At 39.6% G+C, this 27,572-nt stretch overlaps 1 protein-coding gene and 1 long non-coding RNA gene across 3 annotated transcripts in view; one reads left to right on the top strand and one right to left on the bottom strand.

Annotated features, from left to right (window-relative positions):
* The window catches only part of NIBAN1 (niban apoptosis regulator 1), a 145,412-nt gene that overhangs the window by 21,372 nt on the left and 96,468 nt on the right, over nucleotides 1-27,572 (bottom strand). For both annotated transcript variants that reach the window (XM_057726152.1, XM_057726153.1), the window contains exon 6: nucleotides 4,422-4,537. In XM_057726152.1, coding sequence (XP_057582135.1) covers nucleotides 4,422-4,537 — 116 coding nt within the window. The remainder of the gene's footprint in view (nucleotides 1-4,421; nucleotides 4,538-27,572) is intronic.
* Nucleotides 6,602-9,918, top strand: LOC130848151 (uncharacterized). The gene is made up of 3 exons (XR_009052548.1): nucleotides 6,602-6,626; nucleotides 8,118-8,151; nucleotides 9,002-9,918. It is a non-coding gene; the product is annotated as an uncharacterized LOC130848151 (long non-coding RNA).

Here is a 27,572-nt window from a genome sequence, read left to right as displayed (position 1 = left end):
GGAACCTCCCAGGGTGGAGGTAGGCGAGGTGCCCAGGCCCCCTGGGCCTGTGGGTTCCTAAGAGAGAAGACTGCAGGTCAGTGCAGCAAGTGGGGCTCTATCACCTGTGATGTGGAACTTTGGGTATGAAAAAAATTATAACAGGGATAGGATTTCTACTAGTCCGAGTAACTCATTGGTGGGGATGTTTTTACCGTTCTTAACTATTTTTTGAGGGCAGTCAAGAGGTGAACAAGCATTTTTGAGGCGTTTAAGAGGAACTTGACATGTGCAAACTCTACAGAAATCAGCAAGTTCGAAAATCAGGTTCAAGTACATAATTAATAATTCATGAACCTCATCTTGCCCAATGGAGTCAATTCTTGTTTGGAACATACTTGCCCAAGAGTGATGAAAGTGTTGGCATGGGAAGAGTGAGCTAAGAGCACAAGGAGACTGAAGCCAGAACTGAAAATCAGTGGGAAATATTGTCTTAGTTTAAAAGTATTAAATTCGAGAATCATAATAATTATCCGAATTCATCCTTTTGCAGAGATTGGCTGGAATCTGAGCATGAGCGTGAAAGGGGTTTGAAAGATGAAAATGGTATGCAGTCCAAAGAAAAAGAATGTTGCATTTGGGTGGGCTCACAGTTTCCTTTTAGTCTTTCCCATGCAATGTTCCAAGAAACTTGGTTCTATTTTATAACCTAAGGGATTGGAAAGGAAATATGTTTGGAAAAAAAAAGAAGGGATATGGGAGTGGGTTGAAAGAAGGGGGTGGGGGGTGGGGGGGTGATTGGGGAATAGCCCCAGGGCAGGCAGAGGCCAACTCTGTCTCATCTCAACAGCTCATCTTCTTCCTGGAACCCTCAGCCCCGCCCCACCCTGATCTTGGGCTGCTCTTCACCTGCCCAGGACCTGCTCTGAGATTCCTTTCCTACCTTGGTCAACCCTCCATGAGCAGGGTCCAAAAGCCTGGGTCTATCCAAGAGAAAGTAGCTAATCTAATAAAACAAATCACACTAATGAAGCCGTTGCCCAACCTTCTCTCTTCAGAATAGAATTCACTGAGTTTTACTATAAGAAACCTAAAAATATCTCTTGTCCTTTAAAAAAGGGTGTGTGTGTAAATTTAAGTGCTGGGATCTAACTGGGAGATTTAAAAATTTCATCACACACATAAGAAACCAAACACGACATTAGGTTGATGGAAACCAACCAGCCGAGGCTCCCTCCCTGAAGGCCACGCCATGTGTTACCTTCCGGATGCTGCAGCTGTGAGGAAGGTGTGAGGTTCCAGGGACTGCCGTCCTTCGTGAGGCTGGCCCCATGGTCTGACCAGGCTGTTGGCCTCATGCCCTTTATGTTACTGAGTGGCCATGGGTGAAAGAATCCACTTAAAAGGGTCACATTCAAGCTCATTAGACAAAAGACATCATATGGACAAGGCCCAAAAAAGTGTGGATAGCTTTCTGGTCTTGAAACCACGCTGATCTGTGGGAATTTTGAGCTCTTGGCCCATATGATTAATTTAAAGGCAAAAAATAGGTATACCACGTAACCTGTATTTACATTTTACAAAATGCTTTCCCTCCTGACTTCATTGGATACATTTTTTAATTGACAAGTAGAACATATACTGATGCTTTTACTGGTGTACAAATATTTTCACCTTAATAGTCTACCAGGCAAGTTATTCGAAGATATTTGCTTTGCCTGGACACTTGCCTAAAATAACCATCACCACGAGGGCATGCCATACTTGCTGTGTGAGTCATTACTATGAAGATAATAATGTAACAATGCTGAAAATCTTCTGAACACAGTCCCCTAGGGTAGAAGGGGTTAGGACAATGTTATGATTAAGTTCTTCGCAGACAGGGAAAAAAATGCAAATAAACTCAGTGCTTTAAACAAAAGATGTCGTATTCTCAAACTCAGTTATGCCATGCCCTTTTCTTTAACTTCTTGGTAGCTTCTGTGGGGCCCTGACCTCTTTTTTCTGAGTCTTAGGACAGACGCTGCTTCAGCTCCATGTGTAAGCGGTTATGGTGAAGCTTACCCTCACCAGGCCCCACACAGGAAAGTCTTGAAAATTATTTCCTTTCACCAGCTTCTTCAAGGATCACCTGACATGGCTCAAAATGCATTTCTGTCACAGACTGGCTTTGTGACTTGGGCCGACTTCTCTGAATGTTCTTTCTCCCTCCTGGAGGGTACTGGGAAAATAATCCTGAAATGCCCTTCCGATGTTCACTTCTTATGAGTCTGTGATTTCACCAAAGAAACTTAGATTCCCGGGGGAGCAAAACCTCTTATTGGGTCACTTGATAACTTCAGATTTTACTGATTTCTTCTCTGGTTTTTGTTTTGTTTTGCTTTCCCCTTTAAGGTATTTTTTATACTGCAAACTCAGCACCTTCCTATGACTGCGCTGGGCTAACGCTTTCTCATGTCCATATATGTACAGACCCACACATGTACCCGCACACACTTCTAAGGCTGCCTCGTTCTCTGGATGTTTCTAGGTATGTCTTGCCTCACCACGTTGGCAAGGGATGAGTCATTTCATTCTCTTACACCTTGCAGCAATTCACACCTATCAGCGCAAAGTAAAGAGCAGAAAGTCAGCAAAAGAAAACAAACTCAATACTCAACTCCCAGAAAGGAGTTACTAAGTACCTGCTTTCAGTGGAATCGTGAAGGAATGTGAGCTGATGTGAAATTTCAAATGAAAGAAAAAATTAAGCAAGTACCCCAGCTAAACTCAGGGAGCTAAATAACTGTTTAACTTGGTATAGTCCCACTGTTCATGTTGATCTTTCACTGGACCAGGAGTCAGAAGCCATCACTTCCTTTGCCATTTATCCACTTAGCATGTGACGGAAGCAATCGGCTCCACGAGGCAGGGACCACGCTGCCTTGTCCATCTCTGGTTCACTGGCACCCAGCATAGTGCCCGACATATAGCAACTCAATAAATAATTGTTGAATGAATAATACTGGGCCAGTCACTTAATCGCTATATTCCTCCCTCAGTTTTCTCATTTACAAAAGGGAAGTAATAACTGCTCTACCCATCTCATGAGACTGATAAAATGAACAGAGTTAGGATTTGAACACAAAAAGTATCACACAAAGGCATTTTAATACTGGTATATCTATTAAATATGTATGTTTATATAACAGGCCAGTCAGTGGCAAATGGTTCAGCCTCCCCTCCGCTTTCACTTTTCTTTCTGGCGTAAGCATGGTTAGTCCTTAATCCTCTCGGATTTATAAATGGATGTGCTTCCTCCAAATACCAAGAACTGATTAAAGTTTTTGAGTTAGTCTCAGGACGGGAAATAAATGAGTTTAGAATCCACCAAAAAAAAAAAAAAAAAGGGAAGAAGAAGAAAAAGAAGGGGGAGAAGGAGGAGGGAAAAGGAGAGGAGGAGAAGATTCTGAGTCATATGGTAAAACCATAAAGCACAGCCCATTACCATGAGAAAACGTTCTTGGCTTTAGATGTTTAGTGACTATACAAAGGCAAAACACCATCTGGCATCTTCCAAATACTGTTCCCTAATAACAAATTTCACTGGCCCCCAAAAGAGGCACTCTGGGATATGAGGGGAAATTAAACAATAGCATTCTTGGACCCTGGGTGCTTCTAATTAAATGATGCCCGTACCCAGCCTGCTCTTCCTGGCTGAATCAGCCGCGTGATTGGTGTCCTCATGGAGGATGGGGTCACATCAAGAAACACAGTCTCCTTGGAGATTTGTAACCACGTGGCTGGTACCAAACCAACCAAGACACTTAGCCCATGACTGATATTTAATCAAGGTCTTAGGAAATTATACTGGACCACAGGGAATAGAGCACTAGAAAAGGTAAATGCTTTCAAAATCTGTTGCCTTTAATTACTTCATTTATAAATCATTCCATAGATAAAGACAGCTATTTGCCAAATACTTTTCCAACAACATCTCATTTAATTCTCATCTCCTGCAAGGCAAACATTATCATTCCTATTTTCTTCAGAGGAGTAACCTGAGACTAAAGGAGGTTAAAGAACTTGGCAAGCTTTAACCCAAGTTGGCTGACTTAAAGCCCCACCACACACTTTGCACTATGCCACACTGCTCACATTTGCTTCTAGTCTGGAAGTATAAAGTCATCTAAGAGAATATACTTTTTCCAGAAAGAAACTGGAAGTAGCTCTTCCATTACAGCTGCAGTGTTTGGGGCTGCCCTATTCAGTGCCCAGTCTGGAGGTCTTTAGAGAGGGTGCCCAATAGCTTGCTGACCAAACACTTCTAGACAATGAGAGGAATGGCCTTTGGAACCACATCTTCTATGCCTGCAACTTTTTTTGTTTGCTAGTTTATTATGACCCTGATCTCCTACTATTCAGACAGAGAACAGGATCCAAAATTCTGAACTCCATGTTACCTGGACTTCATCCCCAGTGATCATTTCCCATGAGCCATAGTGTCCCTTCTCCTGTCGAAAGAATTGCACGGCTTCCAAAAAGGCTTGGACTTCAAACGTTGTCTGCTTTGTGTAATCTAAAAGGGCATTTAGCAAAGAAAAATACTTTATTTTATATTTTTCCATGGTTCAGAGACCTAGCATTACCTGACTATTACAAGGGATAGAATTACAAGACACAAAAAACTGAAGCAAGTACTGAATTCAAAGTTCATTTGCAGGTGTACATCACATGACTTGCCCACTCTACCAGCTGATTAATTCTATCAGTTACTAGACATGCTGGTTATGACCAGAAGCAAATCTATCCCCCTTTATCTCTCTTGTAAATGCTTCCCTCAGGCGCTTAGGCACTTAGTGGCTTTACGTCACAACTATAACACCTCAGTAAGGCAGACTATTCCTGAAAGTGCCTCATGTATCCAAGGTATCCCCTCCCAGTTTCCCAAACAAAACTCCAATTTCTTTGTGACTTGATATCAACTTTCTGTCAAAAGGACATCAATATAATAGGCTGATTTATGCAAATGAAGGATAATAATTGCTAACAGATATAGAAAGATACTGTTCTTCTAAGCATGCTACATATTTCATTGAAACCTCACAAAAACCTCTGAGGTGGGTATTATTATCATCTCTAATTTATGCATGAGGAGACTGAAAGCACAGAAAGGTGAATTAATTGCCTAAGGTCACACACCAATAAGGGTGTGAACTCAGGTCGTCTGACTCAAGAGTCTGCTTCTAAGTACTACACTATACTACCTCACATACTAGTTTTTGGGTTTGCCTTTCCAAACATATTGGATTTCAAAAGGTGTTGTATCTGAGAGGTAATACCCTATCACAAAGCAATGGATACTTAATGGTATAGAATGTCTAAGTGTGCTGAATGGCCTTCCCAGAATTCCACAAATCACACCATGCATGAAAATATCTTCATTTCCAGTATGGACTGAATGCTTGAGTCTCCTAAAATTCACATGTTGAAACCCTAATCCCCAATGTGATGATATTTGGAGATGGAGGCTTTGGGAAGTAATTAGGTCATGAAGGTAGAGCCCTCATGTCGGACTTAGAGCCTTATAAGAAAAGCCTGGCTCTCTTGCTCTCTCTCTTCTGTCTCTGTCTCTGTCTCTGTCTTTCTCTCTCTCTCACCAGACACCATTTCTGCCACTGCCTTGATCTTGGACTTCCAAGACTATGGTATTTTTGTTAGAGCAGCCCAAACTGACCAAGAGAATTTTCAACACATAAAACTAACTCACGGAGGATACAATGGTAACCAAATTATAGAAATATTAACAGGGAAGTGGATTTTAGAAACAATCTAATCTAACACTAAAGAAATAAAATCACAGAAAGTGGAAATAATGTGGGCAAAGTAAAGTGGCCAAAAGGGCCATGTCTCTTGCCTCCTGCTTCTCCCCAAGTAGGACACAAAATTCTCTTGCCAATAGCGCACGCTCTGTATTAACAGGGCAATATTAGATCGGTCAGTTGCAGGCAGCTGATTCACTGGGGGGGCCTTCACAGCTTTAGCCAGTGGGATTGCTTAGCCAAGGACTCGATGGTTGATTTGCAGCCTGAGAGGATGAATCTGCTCCAAAAGGGGACAGTCGAGTAATAGCTTGTAGATGACGCTTTTGAGATTGGCTTACTAGGTCATATGTCTCAGGAACTTGGAAAAGAGAAAATACAACCCAAGGAATAGCCTCTATAAGAGTACAAGCAAAATTCTTCACAGGGAGGATACCATGAAGCCCAGGAGCTCCACCTTCAAGAACGTGGAACAGTAACTTACACTTCTAATATCAACGTAAAGATTTGGTTAAAATCTAAATCAGAAAAAGGGCATGTCCCAAGAATCAGGTTATTAAATTAAAGTATTTTCTTCCTTGTTTTTTTTTTTTGGCTTGGCAATTGATTTAGTATTTAATCTTAGAGGTTTGGAAAACACAAATTAAGGTCTTAGTATAAAATTGACAATAAGGGGGCTGTGATATGGGTCTCAGTACACTGGGAGGAACTATACCAACTGAGATGGAAACTGTAATTACTACATCGAGATTCAAAACTGACTCATGTGCTCTTATTTTTAACAGCTGTTTTCATTTCCAGCCTAAGGAAACAAAGAGATGGAAGAAAATGTGGTACTTAGATGGAGTGAGTATTGCCAGACCCACAAGCCTGGGAATGAGATTTTAGTTCTTCGAGTCCTTACAAGAAGCATCAATTTACTTATTTCTTCCCTAGCTGACCTCAGTAACTGGAGGAGGTATCTGAAATCCTGTCCATACTATCTATATCTATCTATCTATCTATCTATCATCTATCTATCTATCTATCTATCATCTATCTATCTATAAACTATGACACTCCCAGTGATGGTTGCTTTTTCAAAGATCTTTGGAAAAAAATAACTGAAGAAATGGAATTTGGAGGCAGGGATGTGGGAGTGACAGAAGTCAAAGAAGAAATAGAAGGGCTAGAATGTAGTCATGGTGCAGCATGCAGCACCTTAATATAGGCAGAGAAGAAAAGTATTAGCAATCAAATGGACCATAAAGGAAATTATAGTCATTCAACAGCAGTAATGAAGTTTAAAAGAATAAGAGCATGGATCTCCATTCTGGACTCTACCATTAAGCCAGACCTAAACTGGATTTTAACTACTCTTTCACTAATCTAATCACTCATTTCATCATAGATTTTTGGATTATAAACTGATTAAGTTAATTTATATAAAACTTTTAGAACAGTATCTGCCACATAATAAATTGCTTTATGGATGTTTGTTCTCATGATTATAAACAAAGTTCAATAGAAACTGCCAGATCTTTAAGGAAATAAAGAACAAAGGTTTGCTTTGTAAAGGACAGAACTACATGGCAATGGTCATATGATCTTCATTTCTTCTAAGTTATTTGCAAAGGCATTGCTGAACTCAGCCAAAATGTACAGGTGTTTGAAAGAAACGAGATTATCAGTATCAGTTATTTAATCAACTTTCTCTCAAACATACCATGGAAACAAATTCCAGGATAACAACCATCCACTCTCCTGCCAACAAGAAATTGAGAGTTAGTTCAGTGGCCCCCAGAATCAACAATGGATTTTGGTCTTTCAGCCTTCTCCCTGCAAGCTGACTTAGAAAAATGGCAGGCATCAGCTCAAACTCTAATTTTCCAACATGCTACAGTTCTGAGGATGCTCAAGGAGACAGATGTGCTGGGGAGAACTTAGGCATCATTAAATCCAGCTCCTTCATTTTACGGATGAGGAAACTGGAAGAAGAAATGGTTAATTTCTTAGCCAAAGGTCACACAGCTGGTCGGAATCAGAGCCAAGAGTTGAAAAAGTGGCTCTGGCGTGTCACAAGCAGCCTTGACATTCATGCTTACTTAAATCATAGACTATGAGAGTCAGAGTGATCTCAAAGGTCACCCACCCCAACCTCTTGTTCAATGCTGGGAGCCTTCAGAATCTCTGACAGACACTCGTCCAGGCTTAGCTTGCATATTTCCAGTGACAGGAAGCTCACAGTTTAATGAAATAGTCTTTTTTGTCCCTGAACTGTTGTAATTATTTGAAAATTTTTGTTGAGCCAAAATCTGTTTCCATTAACTCTCATTTAATCCTTCTTCTGTCTTTCAGAGCAAAACAGACAAGTTTACTCCTCTTCCATATGGTAACTAAAAGATGGCTGAGTATCCTTATTTTCCTGCAATCATTCTGTAAACAATATAGTTTGGGGATTTTTTAAAACTTGGCCCTCCTTTTTCCTTCCTTCCCTTAGTGACCAATTTGAATCTATCAATATCTTTCTTAAATTTCAATCTAGACTGAATACAACACAAAGAGTATTGTCTAACTAGTGCAAAATATGTAAAGTAGAAAGATTACTTTCCTTTTCCTGGTCCCTAACCTCTTTTTCAATCAGCCACATCATACTGTTGGCTCATACGTTTCTTGTAGTCCAATAAAATCCCTACAACTTTTTCATATAAAATCCTTGTCAATCTAAGCTTTTTCTAACCTATGCTTCTGCTTTTGATTTTGAAGTGCAGGCTTTAGCATTACTCCTCTTAAATTACAGCTTACTGTGATCAGTTCAGTGCCCCAGAGCCTGCCAAAATCATTACAAAATGGTCATTCTGTCCCCAGACTCCCTTTTACCTCGGTATCATTCGAAAATTTGGTGGGCTTACTTTCTGTGTTTCTATCCAACTCACTGACAAAAACATTCATCAGATCAAGGGTGACAACAGAGCCCTGGGAAACTCTAAACATTTTGGGAGACATATGGGAGACACATCTTGGCCATTCACTCAACAATCACATCCTCAGGAACAAGACATGTCTATTTTCCTTAGTCTCTGCCTAGTTCTGATCTGTGCAGCTGCATGGAAAACTCATATTTGGGAGACAGGCGCAAGGATTTTTGCAAGGGAAAGAAAGCTTCTCCAGGCCCCTTGGGGACAATTATTCAGGGGGCCAGCCAGAGTGAGATCGCTTTTGTTTTTTTTCCACTTATACAGATTTACTGCATGTCTGAGTCAACTGAAACGCCAAAGCTCCAAGGCCTATGTAGTCATTCTGGATTTTGACTCTGGCTGCTGTGTCGGGACTCCCTGACTCGGGCTGGGTTTGGAAGCTGCCTTGTTATTTTATTTTATCGGTAAACTGTGCCAAGCCATGTTAGCTGATCTGCCTGGTGATTTGTGCAAGTTATATAACAGCATTACTCACTATACTGCCATGGGGTTCATCTCACTAATGTATACTTCTAAACTGTCTTCAGCTTCAGGTCATATGTCATCTTTTTTTAGGAGAACTGCAGCAAAGCTGTTTGTCCTAGTTTCTCCTCCAGAGCAGAGAAGCAGCACTGGGGAAAGTAACCAACATTTATTGAATACTGTCATGGAGTATGAACCATAGGAGATGTTTACACACCCTATCTCATATAATCCTTCGAATAATCCCACTAGGTAGGAATTCACATTCCCACTTTAAGGCTGACAAAGAAACTGAGTTTCAGAAAGGTTAACTAATCTGTTTAAGCTAGTATATGGACAAGCAGGCCCATTTGCTTCCAATGTCCTGTTATAACACTCTATGGTTTTATTTTTTTAACTTTTTATTTTGAGATAATTGTACATTCATGTTTTTATAAGAAATAATACAGAGAAATCCAATATATCCTCACCCAGTTTTCCCTAATAGAAATATCTTGCAAAAACTATAGCACAATAGCACAAGCAGGAAACTGACACTAATGCAATCTAGCCACCTTATTCAGATTTCATCAGTTTTACATGCACAGATCTGTATGTGTGCTGTTGTGACTTAACTTTAAAGTTATTTTAAATTTTATTTCCTTCTCAACATTTAGAATCATATAATTCTAGAGCTGGACTATACCACAGGGATCATTTAGTCCAAACCAGTCATTTAGTAAGTGAGCAGATTGAGGGCTAGACAGAATGTGATATGCATTACTAAAAACAAAAAACAAAAGAAAACTCCCTCACTGAAATTAAAAATAAATGATGTCTGTTCTAATAAAATGGCAATGAAAGTTTTTATTTTTATTAGAAACTTATTTATGTATGACCAACTTAAGCAACTATTTATTACCAACTTGTAAATAATAACTCTTATGAGTACTCGCCCCAGGATTACTTAGAAGTCTCTAAACGGTATTCTGTAAACTGCCAGATTAAAACATTCACCTACTGGCCAAATCATGTCTGTTAGTGAGCGCAGACCTAGGAGGAAGAGGAGAGGAATAAGCCAAGAAAGAATGTACACCTCCTGAAGATCCAGGGACCCCAGGATGAATTATAATGCTGTTACTCTAGATGAAAATACAAAGATACATGAACTCTCTCTAAGGATATAAAAGACTTCTTAAATAAATGGAAGAAAGGTGTTTCTATTGTTTGGATAGAATGTTTTAATCACACAGAAAAACCGTACGCCTCAGCCAGCTAAAAGTGGTGCACCTCATGAGTTTTTGACTTGTCAATAAATATTAAAAGACTGTTAACACAGAAAAGGAAGTGGTGATTACTAAAACAAGTGAACACAAACTAACCTCATTTCCTTTAAACAGGTTATATTGGTAGAAGAGCTACTATTGGCTTCAGAGACATCCTGTATCTAGATTTTAGCGAGACAAATATTAGAGTTTTGCATAATTTTGACTGACACACTGAAGAGCTTTAGATTAGTTGATAATGCAAATAAACATAATGAAGTAGGTAAACAGCCTCAATGATGGGTGCTGGTTAAAGGGCTGATGTTAGTGACATCCTAGGGGAAAACATTTTCAATTATTTGGAAAAGGTAACATACAGACAGACAGACAGAGATAGGTAACCAGGGTTTCACTTAACTGTGAGCTCAGTACAAGTCAGTGGTGTGATACAGTTGTACACAAAGCAGGTGAGGTTGGACCACAAGAATGTGGAATATACCAAAGCCAATGACAGCCATAAGATAGATTCTGAGATACACTCCGCTGAGCTTATTATTAAATACTTCCAGCTCACGCTGAGCAACAGAATGTTTTACCAAAAATTTAAAAATAAAGAAAAAAAGGTAGAGTACTTCTGCAGAAGTAAATGAGGCATCTCACAACCTTGGAAAAAAAAAACCTAGAGGGAAGAAATCTTTATCTGTGTGAAGATCTTCAGTGTAAAAGGACTGATATGTTCCATGTAAATTCCAGATACTAGAGTCAGGAGAGCATGGTCCAAAGTGGAGTGCGGCAGATTCTGACTCAATGTTTTGACTCAAAATTTCTAAAATTTAGATTTATCTTTGAGTGAAACAAGTTCCAATAAGTTGTCAAAAGTTCCCTTCCAAGAGAAAGTGCTCTGTCAGGGCTGAGTTACCTTGTAGAAGGGGTACAGACTTGCTTAAATCTCTCTATTATACACTGTCATGACATCGTGTTACCTCCCCACCATAGCACTTAGGACAGTTATAATTTCATAATTGCTGGTGTAATCATTTTAATATGCCTGAGACTATAAGCTCTAAGAAGACAGGAGATGGCTGTTTGCATTCATCACTGCATCCTCAATCTCTGGTCTAGCGTCTGGCACAAAGAAAGAAAAAGAGGGAAAAGAAATGAGGGAAGGAAGGAGGAAAGGAAGAGAGGAAGGGAGAAAGGGAGGAAGGGAGAGATTCAAATTCTAGAGAGAGGGCTGGATTAAATCTCTTTATAAATTTCCTTCTAAACTGAGATTTCTTGATTACAAACAAAACTCAAGAATTGCAAATGAATCACATTCTCTTAATGAGTCTTTAAGAACTTCTGAAGTCTGCTTCTCAGACTTCCGCGAGCGCCAGAATCCCCTGGAGGGCTTGCTGAAACAGACTGTTGGGCCCCACCCCAGCGTCTCTGATTCAGCAGGTCTGGACTAGGGCCCCGGAGTTTGCATTTCTAACAAGCTCCCAGGTGATGCTGATGCTGTAAGTCCAGGGCACACTTTGAGAACCATTCCTTTACCCAGCATTAGGGGAGTGGTTCTCAAACATCAGAATCACCTAAAGTGCCTGCTAAAAATATGATTCTTGACCTTGTCCCAGAGATTCTGATTCAGCATCAGAATCAGTCTGGGATTGGGCCCAGGAATCTGCATTTAAACAAGCTCTTCAGGTAATTCTGATGCAGGTGGTTTACAGACCAGATTTTGAGAAAACAAATCACATAGAAGAAAGAGATACAGTAGAAGACGGTGGTTCTTAAATGCTTAGGGTCTTAATGACAGCTTTCCCTTGTTATCAGGTTAAGAAATGTCCCCTCTGTCAACTGTTCACTATTTAACATAAATGAACCCTTAAGCTTACTCAAAGTGATGTTTAAAATAGTACCACAATGAAGATTCATGAAAGGTATGTGGATAAGGTACCACTTTAGGTAGGTTCATAAGGACATCATCTCGTGCCCATGGAAGCGAACCCCCACTCGCTTCAGAGGCAGTCATCATTGTCTGGACATAAATCTTCAGATGCAACCCTAGTTGAACCTCATTTTCCCTTTTTTGGTACTCAGTGGATATGTGGACTATAGCTTCTGTGGCAGTTTTCTTTTCTTTAGCATATATGATCTCATTTTCTTTATCTTATTTTTTTTTCAAACTCTTAAAGAAATAAAAATGACCTATGCTCTCATCTCTTCCAAAGGTAAGGATGGTGTAATCGTACTCCTGATAAGGAAGGAGGGAATAGTTTATTCTTTCCAAATTCCGTGAAGATACTCTGTGCCCTGAAGCTAGGTTCATTGAATATGCCTTCCACTATCACCTCTTGTAGGTAAGCTACCTGGGCAGAGTCAGGCCAGGAGAACAATGGCACAATTAGTCATTTCCTATCTGCCCAGGACAAATAGGAAATGGCTTTCTATGGGTGAGATCTGTATTCTAAGACAGTGAGTGCAGAACTGTTTCCCAATCCTCTAATAACTATTTGTGGAGATGAAGCTGAAATGCCTCAGGAGTAAAAAAGTAACTACACCCCAAAACCTAAACAAAACAAATGAAAATTATCTAATTTCCTCTTTAAAATGTGAATTTCAAAAGAGTTCTCTGTGTAATGTTTATAAGCCGTTGTGGCAGTGCACACACCTGGGTAATCTTTCAGCTCAGACCACGGAAACTGGGTCAGGTGCCTCCCACTGACATTGTGGGGAGTTGTGTGACTTACTCCCTGCAGGAAAAACTTAACCACACAACCTGGACACATTTTAAGGCAAGCTTGAATGTTCAAATGCATAGGGAAGATGCTCCTCTAGCCACAGACTTGTCTTTCGTTTTTTATGACATTTTCTCTTATTCCTGGAAATAACTGTTTACACATGGGTCTTGGTATAATTTGTCACTGCAGCACACAAAAATATTAGGAGAATTCTTCCAGGCTGATTCTATTGTGTGTGCAGAACACCTTGCCTAGTCTCACCCACATCTGTGGAAGCATGCTTTCCACAAGTAAAGGAAGAAGTTTACATTAGGGAACAAATCACTGGTGTTAACTGGCATCACTTCACCATACCCTAGCCTGACATACCCACAGAGTGTACTGATGTCTGATGATGCTGTCTGGGGATTTTCCACTCATCATCATTGTTAATCATCACCAGTGATTAATAATAGCATCCACCTTGCACTTGTCAGAAGATTTTACAGTTTACATCTCATTCGATTCTCACAGAAATCTCATGAGACAGGTAAGCCAGATGTAATCATTCCCAGATAGAAAATGGAAAAAAAGTGAAAATCAAAGAAGTTTAAGTCATTGCCCAAGGTCAGATGAATACATAACTCCTTTTATCAGGTCATCAAGTAAAAGTGAAAATAATCAGAAAAAAATTTCTACTCCCATGCAGACAATATTAAAGAGGACCTAACCTTACTTAAAACTTCTAATTGCAACAGAAGTTGTAACTACTTTTATCTAGGATAAAATATCTCAGTTTCCTATATTATTTATAACATTTTTCCAAAGACCTAAAAAATTAAGTTGACCCATGCTCTGTTCCTTTCCTAAGAAGTAGGGATGGCACCCACAGGCTCCTGGAACCCTTTATCCTGCCCTGATTAAGAAGGTGAGCCTGGCTAAGCCATGGACTCCTCCTCAGGTTTGGGGGGATCTGTATATAATTTAGTCCTCAGATTCTTAGGGACCAGATGATTTTATAAAAACTAGAAACTTCAGTAGTCATGTACCAATAAAAAGTGTCCACATTCCTGAACTATTACAAGAAGGAGCAGTGCTGCCAACAGAGTTCTTTTTAATTTCTGGGTTAGCTGAGCCTACTATTTGCACCAATTTCGCAAAATTGTTTTAAGCCAAAAGGCACTTTGAAAGCATCTTGCTGTTGGGGAGGCTGAAGGCCTACGACTCTACAGCAGCATATACTGTCCCACTAAATAAGCCATTGAATGCGGCTTTACACTTAGGGTAAGTATGTGTTTTATCATGAAAACTCTTAAGCATTCACAATGATTTTCAGTAAAGTCCAAGGAGCATCTCGTTTAATAAGTTGGTTAACAACAAGTTTAAACAAAACATGTTAGGATTACTGAATGGAATATCATGCAGTCACTAAGAACAATTATGATGACTTAGACACACTGTGGAAAAGCAGTTTGGGGGAAATTTTAATTGCAAAATCCAGATTATAAAAATTATACATACATGCTGATTAAGCCATGTAAAATATGCACCCATAGGAGCAATGACTGGAAAGGAATGCACAGGAAATGGGAGATGAGTTACGGGGACTCTGTGACAAACTTTATGGCATGTTGTATTATTATCCTTAGGAAGGTTCGTGCTGACCTAATGACTTTTTTTTTTTTTTTTACCAATCCTCTCATGACCATGAACAATATTTGCCTCTCCAGAGTCAAAACAGTCCTGTAGCAGTTTGTCTCCTAAATCCTAGAGCACCGCAGCTCCCAAATCACGGCATGTTTCACGGTCCCAGCATTCAGGGTCCACAATGAAGTGTTTGAAGAGTAAATTAACTGACGTGAGTGGAAGAGCCTTTCTCTCCCTCAGGACGGGTGGAACTCGAGCCTGGCTCCTCATTCAGGCCATCAGGCAGTTTCCAGTGTGATTTCAACTGAAGAGGTCATGCTTTTTGTTCTCTCCTTAACCACTCTGAGTGGTTCAGAATAGGTCTCTGCTGACTCCTTCGAGTGTTCTCTCTTCATTAATGGAGGGAAAACGCTTACATCTTGGAGCCCTTTGAGCTTGTCACAAATGTCCTGTAAAGTATTACTTACTATCCTCTGCTTGCCATGAAAACTGAACAGGGTCACAGGATAACATAAAGTCCTTGAGGACAAGGACTGTCATATTCATCACTGCATCCTAAGGCCACAGCACAGTGCTGGCATCAAACGTTCTCTTGAATAGACCAAAGGACAAAGAAATGAATGGCTCAATAATTCAGAGGCAGCATAGGATAGTGGGGACGACTGTCTACAGGGAATAAAAACTGGGTGCTATTGCTACTCTGCCCCTTTGGCTGTGGGACTTGAGGTGACTTACTTTGCTACTTTGGGCCTAACTCATCTCACTTGAAATGAGAGGCTGACTGTCAGGTCTGCTTTTTCAGCTATGAAATGGTGTAATCCTACGATGAACAGCAAGTACAGTCAGTTTATCAACATTTGGATAGTGCTTTCCATGACAGGGTTCCAACTTGCGGATATAAAGTTCCAGCTGCGGGACCACTTTATTCTTTACTTCCCACTAAACCTTCTCTCTCTCTCACAAATAATGCATCTTTCTCTGAGCTGCAGAAAGTAATCAATGTGGCTGTTGGAAAATATTAAATTACATACGTGGCTTTCATTACATATTCTATTGGCTGGCACTGATCTACGTTTCTCGGCACCCGCTTCCCCCTTTCATTAACCTAAATAACAGTTCAGTCTGTGGTCATCACCACTGGGCTCACCACCTGGGCTGCTTAATTAATTAAGCCCAAAAAATAGCAAAAATACTCATTTGCCATTTCACGATCCATAACAAGATTATAGTAGAACGGATCCGTCTTACGTAGAATATTAAATCATTAACTTGAGTCATAAGGCTTAGTCTTTAAAATACTCTTTTTTTCCTTGAAAAAGCAGAATCTGCCTGATATCTCTATCTCTTAACTTTTAACAAAAGCATCATGATTTATACAATCTGCCAGGTCTCCAGAAACACCATTGTATTAGGATGGGTATTTATTTAAGTGTAAACTGCTGATGATTAGAAGACTCTATCTCAGCCAGAAATTTCTCTTTTATGAAATGCTGCAGAACCAAACTTATTATATCATTGGTCCAAATCAGAACTATCCATTGGGATATAGGTCAGTTCTTGATTACCTTTGTTGACTAAGGACAGCGATGACATTGATAATTCTTAAACTTTGCTTGCTTTTGTGTTTTGTGTGTATCTACATTTGAATTCAGATGAGTCTGAGGTCCCAGTGATTCACCTTCTATTAAAACAATGATCAAAGTTGCCTGGTGGGGAACTAATTTGTGCTCTGCTATTCCTCCTTCCTTACTTTCAGTGCCAGCATGTCAGACTGATGTTGGTTGAAACTGTTCCCTTCTCTTTCCTTCTTTCTTTCCTCATCCAGCCCCACCACCCCCTCACATGCACCCACGTGCATGCACACATGGGTACACACACCCAAAAAACAAATCTTTCCCTGGGATGCAGAAAGTAATCAGTACTGGTTCTAAAGGCTTCCCCTAGGGTAACAGAAGGGAAAGTGGGAGGGCAAAGAGACTCCAGACCAGCACTGTCCAGTAGAAATAAAATGAAAGCCACATACTCAATTTTAAATTTTATAGTAGCCACATCATAAAAGTAAAAAGAAAGTTAAGATTAATCATATATTTTATTTAAACCAATATATCCAAAATATGTAAGCAATATAAAAATTATTAATGAGATAGTTTACACTCCTTTTTTTTTGTTTTACACTAAGATTTTGAAATCTGATGAGTATTTTACACTTTCAGCTTATTTTATTTCGGACTATCCACCTTTCAGGTGATCAGTAGCCACATATGGCTAGTGGCCACCATGTTAGACTGCATAGCTCTGACGTTTAAGGTTTCGGTTCTGTTGTTTATCTGAGTGGGGACAGAAGAAGGAGGCAATACAAGAGAGCATGCCATTGCACACCTGAACTGTATTCAAGCAGCATCATTACCAAGCAGATGTATTCAGATGTATTCTTACTCTAAAGCAATAAAGAAGGGAGAAAGCTGACTTTAATTCATCATTACACACATAGCACAGTTCATCTACTAGAGCAATCCCAGGATCACGATAATGCACAAAATAAGAAATAAGATGATTTGTGACAAGTCCCTATATGGATTAAGGTTAGAGTTTAAGACCCTTGACAATTACATCTCACTCATAAGCCCTGCCCTATGGGCAGTGAGGAATCCTTGTGGCTTTAACTTTGAGGGCTCTCTAACAACAATGCCATATCATAATAGTTCTGCTTAGAGTGGCTAACCACCAACGGACATATTAGATGAGATCATTTCCAAACAGGATACAGCCTTACAACAATCTGCTATATTTGTAGCAGCAAATTGTTCAGCCCTCTGTGTTCCACCAAAAAGAAAAAACAGCTAAAATGCTTGATGGATTTAGATGCCTCCTGTTCCTATTGTAGACAATCTCAGTAGTTGCTATAGACTTGAGTTAAGTGATGTAATTAACTCATGCCACGGAACTATTTGGAAGAATTGACCCAATGATCTAATTCCCTTATGGTAAAACAGAGAAAGAGGAAATCAAAAGAAAACCTCAATTCCTGTGTTGGAAGTATCAAAGCTTCTGAAGGCATGAGAGAGAGAGAACATGTGTGCACACTTCTTACCTTGATGTGTTAGTTATAAGTAAATACTTCTTGAGTGCTCACCGCTCTTAATGGTATTTTTACCACTAAGGAAGACATGATGGAATCATAGAACTAGAATGGGCTTTTAACGTCTAGTTCATTTCTCTACTAGTAGGGTAGCATTTATTTATTTAATAACTGAAACACCACATAAATTATTCCAGACCTATGATCACTAATAACAGTAAAAGCTAATATTTATTAGGTAGTGCATTCCATGTGTGGGTTTACAAATAAAAATTAATCCAGTTAAGTCATTCAGAAGATATTCTCTCAGTCTTTCCATACATCACATTTTGGAATACAACAGTTCTCGTTCTCAGGCAGTTTTCCCTCATGGGTGACCTACATTTCTCATGTTGTAATTGAGGACATTTCTGCAAGTAGCAACTTCAGTGGAGTTAGAAACACCATTGGAAAGTCATTATTGTGTCTTTCCAGACCTTTCCTTTCAAGGTGAGTAATACAAGTATCTCTAATATTCCTTACAGTTTTTATTTTTCAAGCCCATACTTACATTTTTGAATCTCCTCTGATAGCACTGTACAACTCCACATTTCTTAAGTTTTAGGCAGGGCACAGTTCTCCCTGTTTAACTCTGTGAGTATTTAATATAACCATATTTTACACTGAAGCCTGCCCTTACCCCTTCACGTCCAACACTGTTGAACCCCCTTAATTTCCTCTACTATTTTCCACAGCAATTGTTACCTTTATCATATTTCATAATTTGCTTTTCTACTATATTTATGGTTTGTTTGCTGTCTCCACCATTGGTCCCTAACTAGAATATAAGTGCCATAAGAACAGGGGTCTTTGTTTTGCTCGTTGCTGGATCCTGAGTTCCTAGAATAGTGCTTGTTATATAGTATATGCTCAATAAATATGTGTTGAATAAATGAATGTAGACCTGATCAATGTAAATTCACACAGTTTCTGGTTAAGTTAATGTATAAGTATTCACCTAGACACACATTTGTAGTTGATTGAAAAGTATATCAGGCAAGATACAATTAAATGTTTAAATTTAAAATAAATGTTTATTTTACAATAAAGAAGAAAACTGGAAGTACTCATTCTTCAAAAAATTTGTTACTCTTTAGTTGCAAGGATTGGGAGTACTGATTGTTTCTGATTTATTCCCATATTTTTCTAATTACGAACACTGTGTCCACAAATCTAGAATATTCAGAGCTATGTTCACTCCCTTCTCAATTTAAATATAGTTATCAAATATTAAGTCTATTTTAGGCTCCTGACTAACATCTTTACCTGTTTTATAAGTTAGAGCCTATGATTTTAGATTAAAAAATATTGTGCCTACATGCTATCTGGAGAAAATGGACCTAACTTCCATTTTTTAAACAGCAATTTTATTGATGTGGGTTTATTTTTGATCCCCATTTTACACTCAGTGCTTATTATGGTGCCTAAAATATAGTAGGGGATCTTAAATTATTTATTTATTTATTTATTTATTTAATGAAAAATAATTCTGGGCACTTCCCTGGTGGTGCAGTGATTAAGAGTCTGCCTGCCAATGCGGGGGACATGCGTTCTATCCCTGGTCTGGGAAAATCCCACACGCCGCAGAGCAACTAAGCCCAGATCCCCGAAGCTTGCGCACCATAAAGCCCGAGCAAGCAGCTTCTGAAACCCAAGTGCCTAGAGCCCGTGCTCCACAACAAGAGAAGCCACCGCAATGAGAAGCCCAAGACCGTAAGGAAGAGTAGCCCCCACTTGCCGCAACTAAAGAAAGCCCTCACACGACAACAAAGACTCAACGCAGCCAAAAAAAAAAAAATTCTGGCATACTAGAAAAGAGTTGACCAAGGACATTTGAGGGAAAAGCAACAAATGTGGCATAGTCTTAAAATTTTAAAAATAGGAAAAAAGTGATAACTGATTGATGTAGAACTGAGAAAAGTCACATTTCAACCAGAATTATCGCACCTATGACCTAATCCCTATCGTATATCCACTCACTCACCAAACATTGGTTGAACATATTCTATGTGTGAGTCACTGTTAAGAATTCTCTGAATAAAGAGAACAAGATTTGGTCCATGGGCACGAAGCTTAGTGTTGAAAATAATGATAAATTCACCATCTGTTCACCATTGTATCCCCAGCACCCCAAACAACCACAGGGCAGATGCTCAATTTGGTAAAAGTGGTACAAAGAATGGATAATTACCCATGAGACAGTAAAGACTGCAATAAATGCTGTCAGAGAAAGCGAAGGGCCATGGGAGTTAAGAAGGGAAAGGAGTCTCTGGTTTGGGATGGGAACATCTTCTTGGAACGGGGAGCTAAGTGGACCAGGATAGGGTAATTGTGGCAGGTGGCAGGTGTTCAAGACAATGGGAGGAGTGTGATCCAAAGCAAAGAGGCAAACCACACAGAGTACACACGACCCTCATCAAACAGCATTTCCTGTTTTCAAACATCCGAGCTACGAAATCTTCAAACCGACTTGCAGAAAGGGTTTTTAATTTATATTAGGTGCAGATATAAAATTATGTGGTTATAAAGGTTTCCAAAAGAGTACAAGGTAGTGGGCTCTGGAGTCCAGGAGGCCTTAGGGGCTTCCTAACTGTGACCAAGATGCTCTTATGTTGTTTGAGGCACCATGCAAAGGACTGAGGACAGAGCCTGGCACTCAGTGGCTTCTCTACAGCTGCTAACGGCTTTCCTTCCTGTCCTTCACTCAGCATCCTAACTGCAGGCTTGAGCTTACTTGGCAGGAAAAGCACACATAACAGGCATACCTTGGAGATACTGTGGTTCCGTTCCAGACCACCGCAATAAAGCAAATATCCCAATAAAGGGAGTCACATGAATTCTTTGGTTTCCCAGTGCATATAAAAGTTATGTTTACACTATAGTCTATTAAGTGTGCAATAACATTATGTCTAGAAAACAATGTATATACCTTAATTTAAAAAAATTTTCCTTGTTTTGTTTTTGGCTGTGTTGGGTCTTTGTTGTTGTGCGTGGGCTCAGTAGTTGTGGCTCAGCTCGGGGCTCAGTAGTTGTGGGTCGTGGGCTCTAGGGCACAGGCGCAGTAGTTGCAGCACATGGGCTTAGTTGCTCCTCAGCCTGAGGGATCTTCCCGGGCTAAGGATTGAACCCGTGTCCCCTGCATTGGCAGGCGGATTCTTAACCACTGCGCCACCAGGGAAGTCCCTAAAAAACATTTTATAGCTAAGAAATCCTAACCATCATCTGAGTCCTCAGTGAGTCATAATCTTTTTGCAATAGTAACATCAAAGATTACTGATCACAGACCACCATAACAAGAATAACAATGAAAAAGCTTGAAATATTGCAAGAATTACCCAAATGTGACACAGAGACATAAAGTGAGCAAACGCTGTTGGAAAAACGGTGCTCTGCTTGATGTGGAGTAGCCACCAGCCTTCTATGTGTGCAAAATGCAGTACGTGCAAAGTGTGATAAAGCAAAAGCACAGCAAAACAAGGTTTAGCTGTACAACACTCTAGTCTATCCCCATCATTGTGAGTCTGGTGTTTAAAATGAGTTTTAAAAATCCTCCATTGTACATGACATGTAACAAAGTTAATACTTTCTAAAGTAATTTATAAATTAATGTGATTGCAGTTGGAATCCCAGCAAGCATTAGGAGATAATTAGCTACAATGAATGTGAATTCACAAATAAGACTATATGCCTAAAGTAGTCAAGAAAAGTATAATATGGATGAATTGTAAGGGTAAAGTTCTCTTATAAGCTATAAGAACGTATACCAAAAATCTACTGTAATAGAATCAAAACTGCATTAACATCGGAATAAATAGATCAATGGAAAACGAAAGAGGATATTTAGATAACCTAAAGATTATATACATAATTTTATATAGCCAAGATAGTAGCATATTCAGTTATTCAGTGAGGAAGGTTAGATTTAATAAATGGTGCTAGCCCAACTGGTTATCCACTAACATACATACATACATGATTTTCATACACTCTAGAGACTTAAATGTTAAAAATAAAGCAATAAACTTCAAGAAAATCAAGGGAAATTAAATATATAATCTAGGGGCAAGGGAAATCTTAACAAGGGCAGAAAATCCAAAAGCCATAAAGCAAAAGATAGATATATTTGATTGTATAAAAATGAGACATCTTTGTATGGCAAAATATATCATAATTAAAGATTAATGACAATACGATTAGTTAACGACAACAGATAAATGATGAACTTGAGAAAAATGTCTTTAATGAAGAGATAGAAAAGAGTTAATATCTAAATTTTCAAGAGCTCTTACAAGAAAATAACCAAATTAGGGAGTGGGGGTAGAGAACAAAAGAATGAATGAATGAATGAAAATGAAAATGAAAATGGTCAAAAAGCATCAATGAACAATTTACGAAAAAGTAATTCAGAAGGCCAATAAATACTGGATAAGATACTTGGACTGACTGCTGGTCAGAGAAAGGGCACTCTAAGTATCAAGGAGATTCACTCCTCCCCTATCAGCTTGTCACAGAAGAAAAGGAGCAAAAAGGCCTATTGGTGACAGGGATGCAGAAAAAAGAGTGCTCCCATACACTGTAGAAATGCGAAATTTTATAAGTAATGTGAAAATTAATCTGGCAACATCTACTACATTAGAAATACCTTTATCTTTAAACCTAGCGATTCTACTTCCTAGACAGTGCCTCAGAGAACATGAGGACCCACGCACAAGAATAGCTATTTCATCATTAGATTATAGTGGTAAAGTAGGAAACAGAGTTAAGCCCATCAATAAGAGAATGGTTGAATAATGTAGGACACAAACCATGAAATATAATATGGCACTAACAAACAAATCATAACTATGTCAATTGTCTTGCATAGATTTCCATGAGGCCCTTTTAAGTAAGAAAAACAAAATGCAGAAAAGTATGTAACACAGTCTTATTAAAAAAAAAACAGTGACCACAAAACCCCTATAATGCATGTATGAAAATGGAGAAAAATATGGAACAATACACACAAGGTTTTAATATTGTTTACAGAGAAATAAAGACAATGGGAAGGAGAGAGCAAACAAACAAAAGCCTAGAATTTATGATATGATCCAATTTATGCATTTATATAAAATTATATATGTGTTAGATAGATGATAGATAGATGAGAGAATTTTAAAATAAAGTAAAACAAAAAGGGGGAAACAACATTTGTCTCAAAAACTTACGTAGCTCACTAAAACCCTCTGCTGCCTGTAAACTGGTCCTCTGCCCACCCATGTTTATCATTGCTGCTTTTCCTCCCTGTGATCCTGGTTAAGGCACTCAGCATCCCTGTGTCCTTATCTATCAAATGATGACAGTGGAGCACATGATCTCTAAGGTTCTCTCCAGCTCTGGCATCACCATCTGACGCCTCTGAGAACACAGGTCTATGTTTGTATTTCCCTGGTAACCATGTAGCCTATAGAAATAAGCCAATAAGAGTCAGAAAGCAGAAGCAGACTACATCCCAGTACCTGGTTTCTGTTCTACCCATTCTCTTTTTGAAAAACTTTTCTTGACTAGGTAATCAGGCCAATGCTTATTTTCATGATCGTGTGAGACCAAACCACGGTGTGTAAGCACGCTCACTAGCTGTGCACTGCTGGTGTGCTTTGCAATGCTCTCTAAATTTCTGTTGAATGACTGCTGGCCACCAAATAGGCATTTCACGGGAAGGGCTGGGTGCCAGCTTTAGGAACAGCATGGTGAGAACCCCATTGCTCAGCAGGGAATTGAGGCCCGGAACAGGAGAAGGAACAGCTGAGCAGTGTGTGCAAGGCAATCAGTGTTCACAGTGGTCACTCCCTCACCTCGCAATTTTTCAGATGATAATCAATCAGCACCACGTGCTCCTGCACATCAGAGCCATAGGAAACTGGAAGCAACGCTAGAAATTTAGGGCAGGGTGGGCTAGTGGGATGAGGGCGGGAAGAGTGGACCGGTCAGAACAAGGACTATAGACAACAGAGAGAGAGAGAGAGAGACAATAAGAAAAGGTCACAAGAATAGGTCCTCTCTTAAATAGCTGAAAATAAACCCAAGAACTGAGGTGTTGGGTGGGGTTGGAATTAAAGCTACGGGGTTAATATGGGCTGGAGTTGGAGACTGAGGGAGCAATAAGGAGGAAGATATGCCTCGATGGGCGCTCATAGATGAGCAAAGCTGCAGGCAGTTGGGAACAGCGGGGGAGTTCAGTAAGAAGTATACTTCCCCCCCAAATACACCACTGGGAGAGAAAGTTGGGGAAGACATAGTAAGCAAATCCCGCAGATTTCCAGAGTTTAAAAAACATTTAATTTTGTAAACATGCTAAAAGTTTCAAAGTATTATAACATCAACTTCAAACATTGCAAAATTGTGACTTAGATGTCACCACTTTTATTTATCCTCAGACATCATGAAAAAAATGTTTTATTAGAAAATAAAATGAAGAAAAACTGTGAACACTGTTTATGGGATGACATTACCAGCACTGATGTGCTATTTTATGAAAATATTTTTGTATCTTAAAAACAATTATAACGTATTATATAAATTCAGCATTTACTGTGTGTCAGTCATTGTACTAAGTACTCTCTTACATTATTATCTTATGTAATTTTCACAATAACTATGTGACTACCTCTCTCTTACTGATGAGAACATTGAAGAGTAATAAGGGTACATAACCCAGCTCCTAACTGGAGCTCCTAAGTGGTGAAGCCAGTATTTGAATTCAAAATAATCTGATTCCAAATGTAGAGCTCACAGTCACCATGCCATAACACTCTCCACAAATAGAAAATCCACTTGAATTACGCAAGGTCAAGTTTCAGAGAAAGCTTTTCTGCTTAAAGCCTTCTTCACAAAGAGACATACATCATCACGTCAAAAAAAAAATTGTGCTCGCAAACGTTTCAGTCATGCAAAGTCTACGGCCCGCATTGCCTGAAAATGCATGGGTCAAACTAAATATCATAGCTTTTATTTTCAAGTATTTTCTAGACCAGGGGTCAATCAGCTTTTTCTGTAAAAGGCAAAATAACAAATATTTTCGACTTTGAGGTCCATACGGTCTCTGTCACAACTACTCAACTCTACAATAGTATCGCAAAAGCTGCCACAGGATACCTTGGTGAACAGTGTGGTTGTGTTTATACAAAAACAGGCGGCGGCCAAATCTGGCCTATAGACCATAGTTTGCCAGCTCTTGCTCTAGTTCACACGTTCTTAAAGGCTAATTTGCCATGTTACTCCTTCGGAGACCCTTTCCCTTGAACCAACCTAAATCAAGCCCTTCTGTTATAATGTTTTGGTGCATCTTTCACACACACACACACACACACACACACACACACACACACACACATCTCAATTTGTAATTTTTTTCTTTGTTACTACTAGTTTGTAACCTCTGAGAAGGCGGGGATCATATCTGTCTTGTATACCATTGCATTCCCAGAACCTAGCAAGTGCTCCAAACATAAAAGGTGCTCAGAAAGTATTTGTTGGCAGAAGGAAGGGAGGGAGAAAGAGAGGGAGGGAGGAAGGAAAGGAGGGAGGAAAGGAGGGAGGCAGGGGAGAAGAAAAAGAAGGAGGGAAGAAGGAAGGGAGGCAGGGAGGAAGGACGATGGCAGCTTCTCATACTTAACCTGCTTTTGTGTGCTGGAGTGGACTTAGTGTGCTTCTGAAAGTCACTTTCCACTGCACCACTCTGACTAGCGCTGTGCAGTCTTTTTCTTTTTTTTTTTAATTTATTTATTTATTTATTTATTTATTGGCTGCATTGGGTCTTCGTTGTATTCTTCATAGTGCACTTCTCATTGTGGTGGCTTCTCTTTTTCCGGAGCATGGGCTCTAGGCCAGCAGGCTCAGTAGTTGTGGCACGTGGGCTCAGTAGCTGTGGCTCGTGGGCTATAGAGCACAAGTTCAGCAGTTGTGGCGCAGGGTTTTAGTTGCTCCGCAGCATGGACTTAGTTGCTCTGTGGCATGTGGGATCTACCCGGACCAGGGCTCTAATCCACGTCCCCTGCATTGGCAGGCAGATTCTTAACCACTGTGCCACTAGGGAAGTCCCGCACTGTGCAGTGTTAACAGTACCATTAGAAATCAAAGTGCCCCAGCGCCCTTTTACGTGAAGAAAAACAAATTCTGATCCTTTTATCCACAGGTTCAAGGGCATCCATAGTTATTCTACCATTCAAGGAGAGTAAAGAATAAGATTCACCTGGTCTTTCCTTGCACCAAGTCAACATCAGGCCATGCCAAAGTACACAGTATTAGAAAATCACCTGCAGAACTTCCCTTGGCGCTGCCCGTTTATTCTTAAATTCTCCCCTTGCCTGGTTAACATCAGTCACTGTGCTGTGATGGGAAGCAACTAGCCCACCCACCAGGCTGGCACACACTGGGTCTCTTAGATCCTCTTCACATCACTTCCTAGTCAGTGTGCAATCTCTCATCAGGTTTTACTAATTTAACATTACATACCTCTTCTAATGAGTGCCAAGAACTTCATGTTTAGTGGCCGACTCTCTCCTCATCGACACGATATTGTAGGTGTTATCAGTTGACTTGCCCAAGGCCCTCTGCCTTATGAAGGCTTTGAGCACTAAGGCAATTCTCCTTTCCTACCCCATCAGTTGAATTTATCTTCCTTTGGAACTACTGACACCTTATTCTTAAGAGGACAAAAATAAGAAAGATGAGATTATTTTTGTTTTCATCCTGGCAGATATGAAACAGACTTGAAGCTTTACCCCTGTCATTCTGGAAGTATTGTTCCTTCTAATGCAATAAAAATGTGACGGCATACTTAGAAGATGCATGTAATAGATGCCACTCAGGGCTTTAACTGAGCTCAAATTTAATTTTTAGTAATTTTGACTTATAGTATGTCTACTTTTAATTAAATAAAACTCCTAAAAGCAAATAACTGCAATTGTGATTTCAGAATCTGGATTGCCTACATTTACAAGAGACACTTTTGCCTTCTGGAGCAAAACAAAATATGCCTGATCATTCTTCTGCATGACAGAAAATAGTTGAAGATTTTTTCCTCTCCTCAATCACTGTGAGGCCACATACCCAGTTTTCTCATCATACAACCTGGTTTCCTGACCTCATACAATTCATCACCTCTCTGAACACACTCCAGTACACTGCAGGAGCAAGAACACAGATTTATTCGTGAATCGGGCTGAGCTATTTAATAGCCTTGTGATCTTAAACACATTTCTTAAATTCCATGAGTCTCAGTTTTTTCATCTGCAAAATGGGGCTAAAAATTAATTCTCCCAGTATTGCCATGGGGACTGAAAGAGTACATATCAAGCACCCGTACACTGCCCGGCATAGCAGATATTATTCCAGTAAAGCTTCATGGAGGGGATAGGAGTTCAGAAGCCACTTCAATGTGAGTGGAAAAGCCTGCGGAGGTGAGGAAATGTTCTTTCTGTTCTTCTTTTAAGTTACTCATTCAAAAGTGATGGTAAAGTTTCAATTACCAATGTGACTGTAAAGTATTACATGCAAAATAACAACAGATGTACAGAAACAATAAAGAATTTTTTAAACACAAAGAAGGGATATTTAATGAGGCACAAACAGCAAAACAATTAATTTAAATAATAGCACAATGCAACAAATTTCCCTTTGCC

Source organism: Hippopotamus amphibius, chromosome 3, assembly GCF_030028045.1.
Source record: "Hippopotamus amphibius kiboko isolate mHipAmp2 chromosome 3, mHipAmp2.hap2, whole genome shotgun sequence".
Classification (NCBI taxonomy): domain Eukaryota; kingdom Metazoa; phylum Chordata; class Mammalia; order Artiodactyla; family Hippopotamidae; genus Hippopotamus; species Hippopotamus amphibius.
This window is presented reverse-complemented; position numbering and strand designations above follow the sequence as displayed.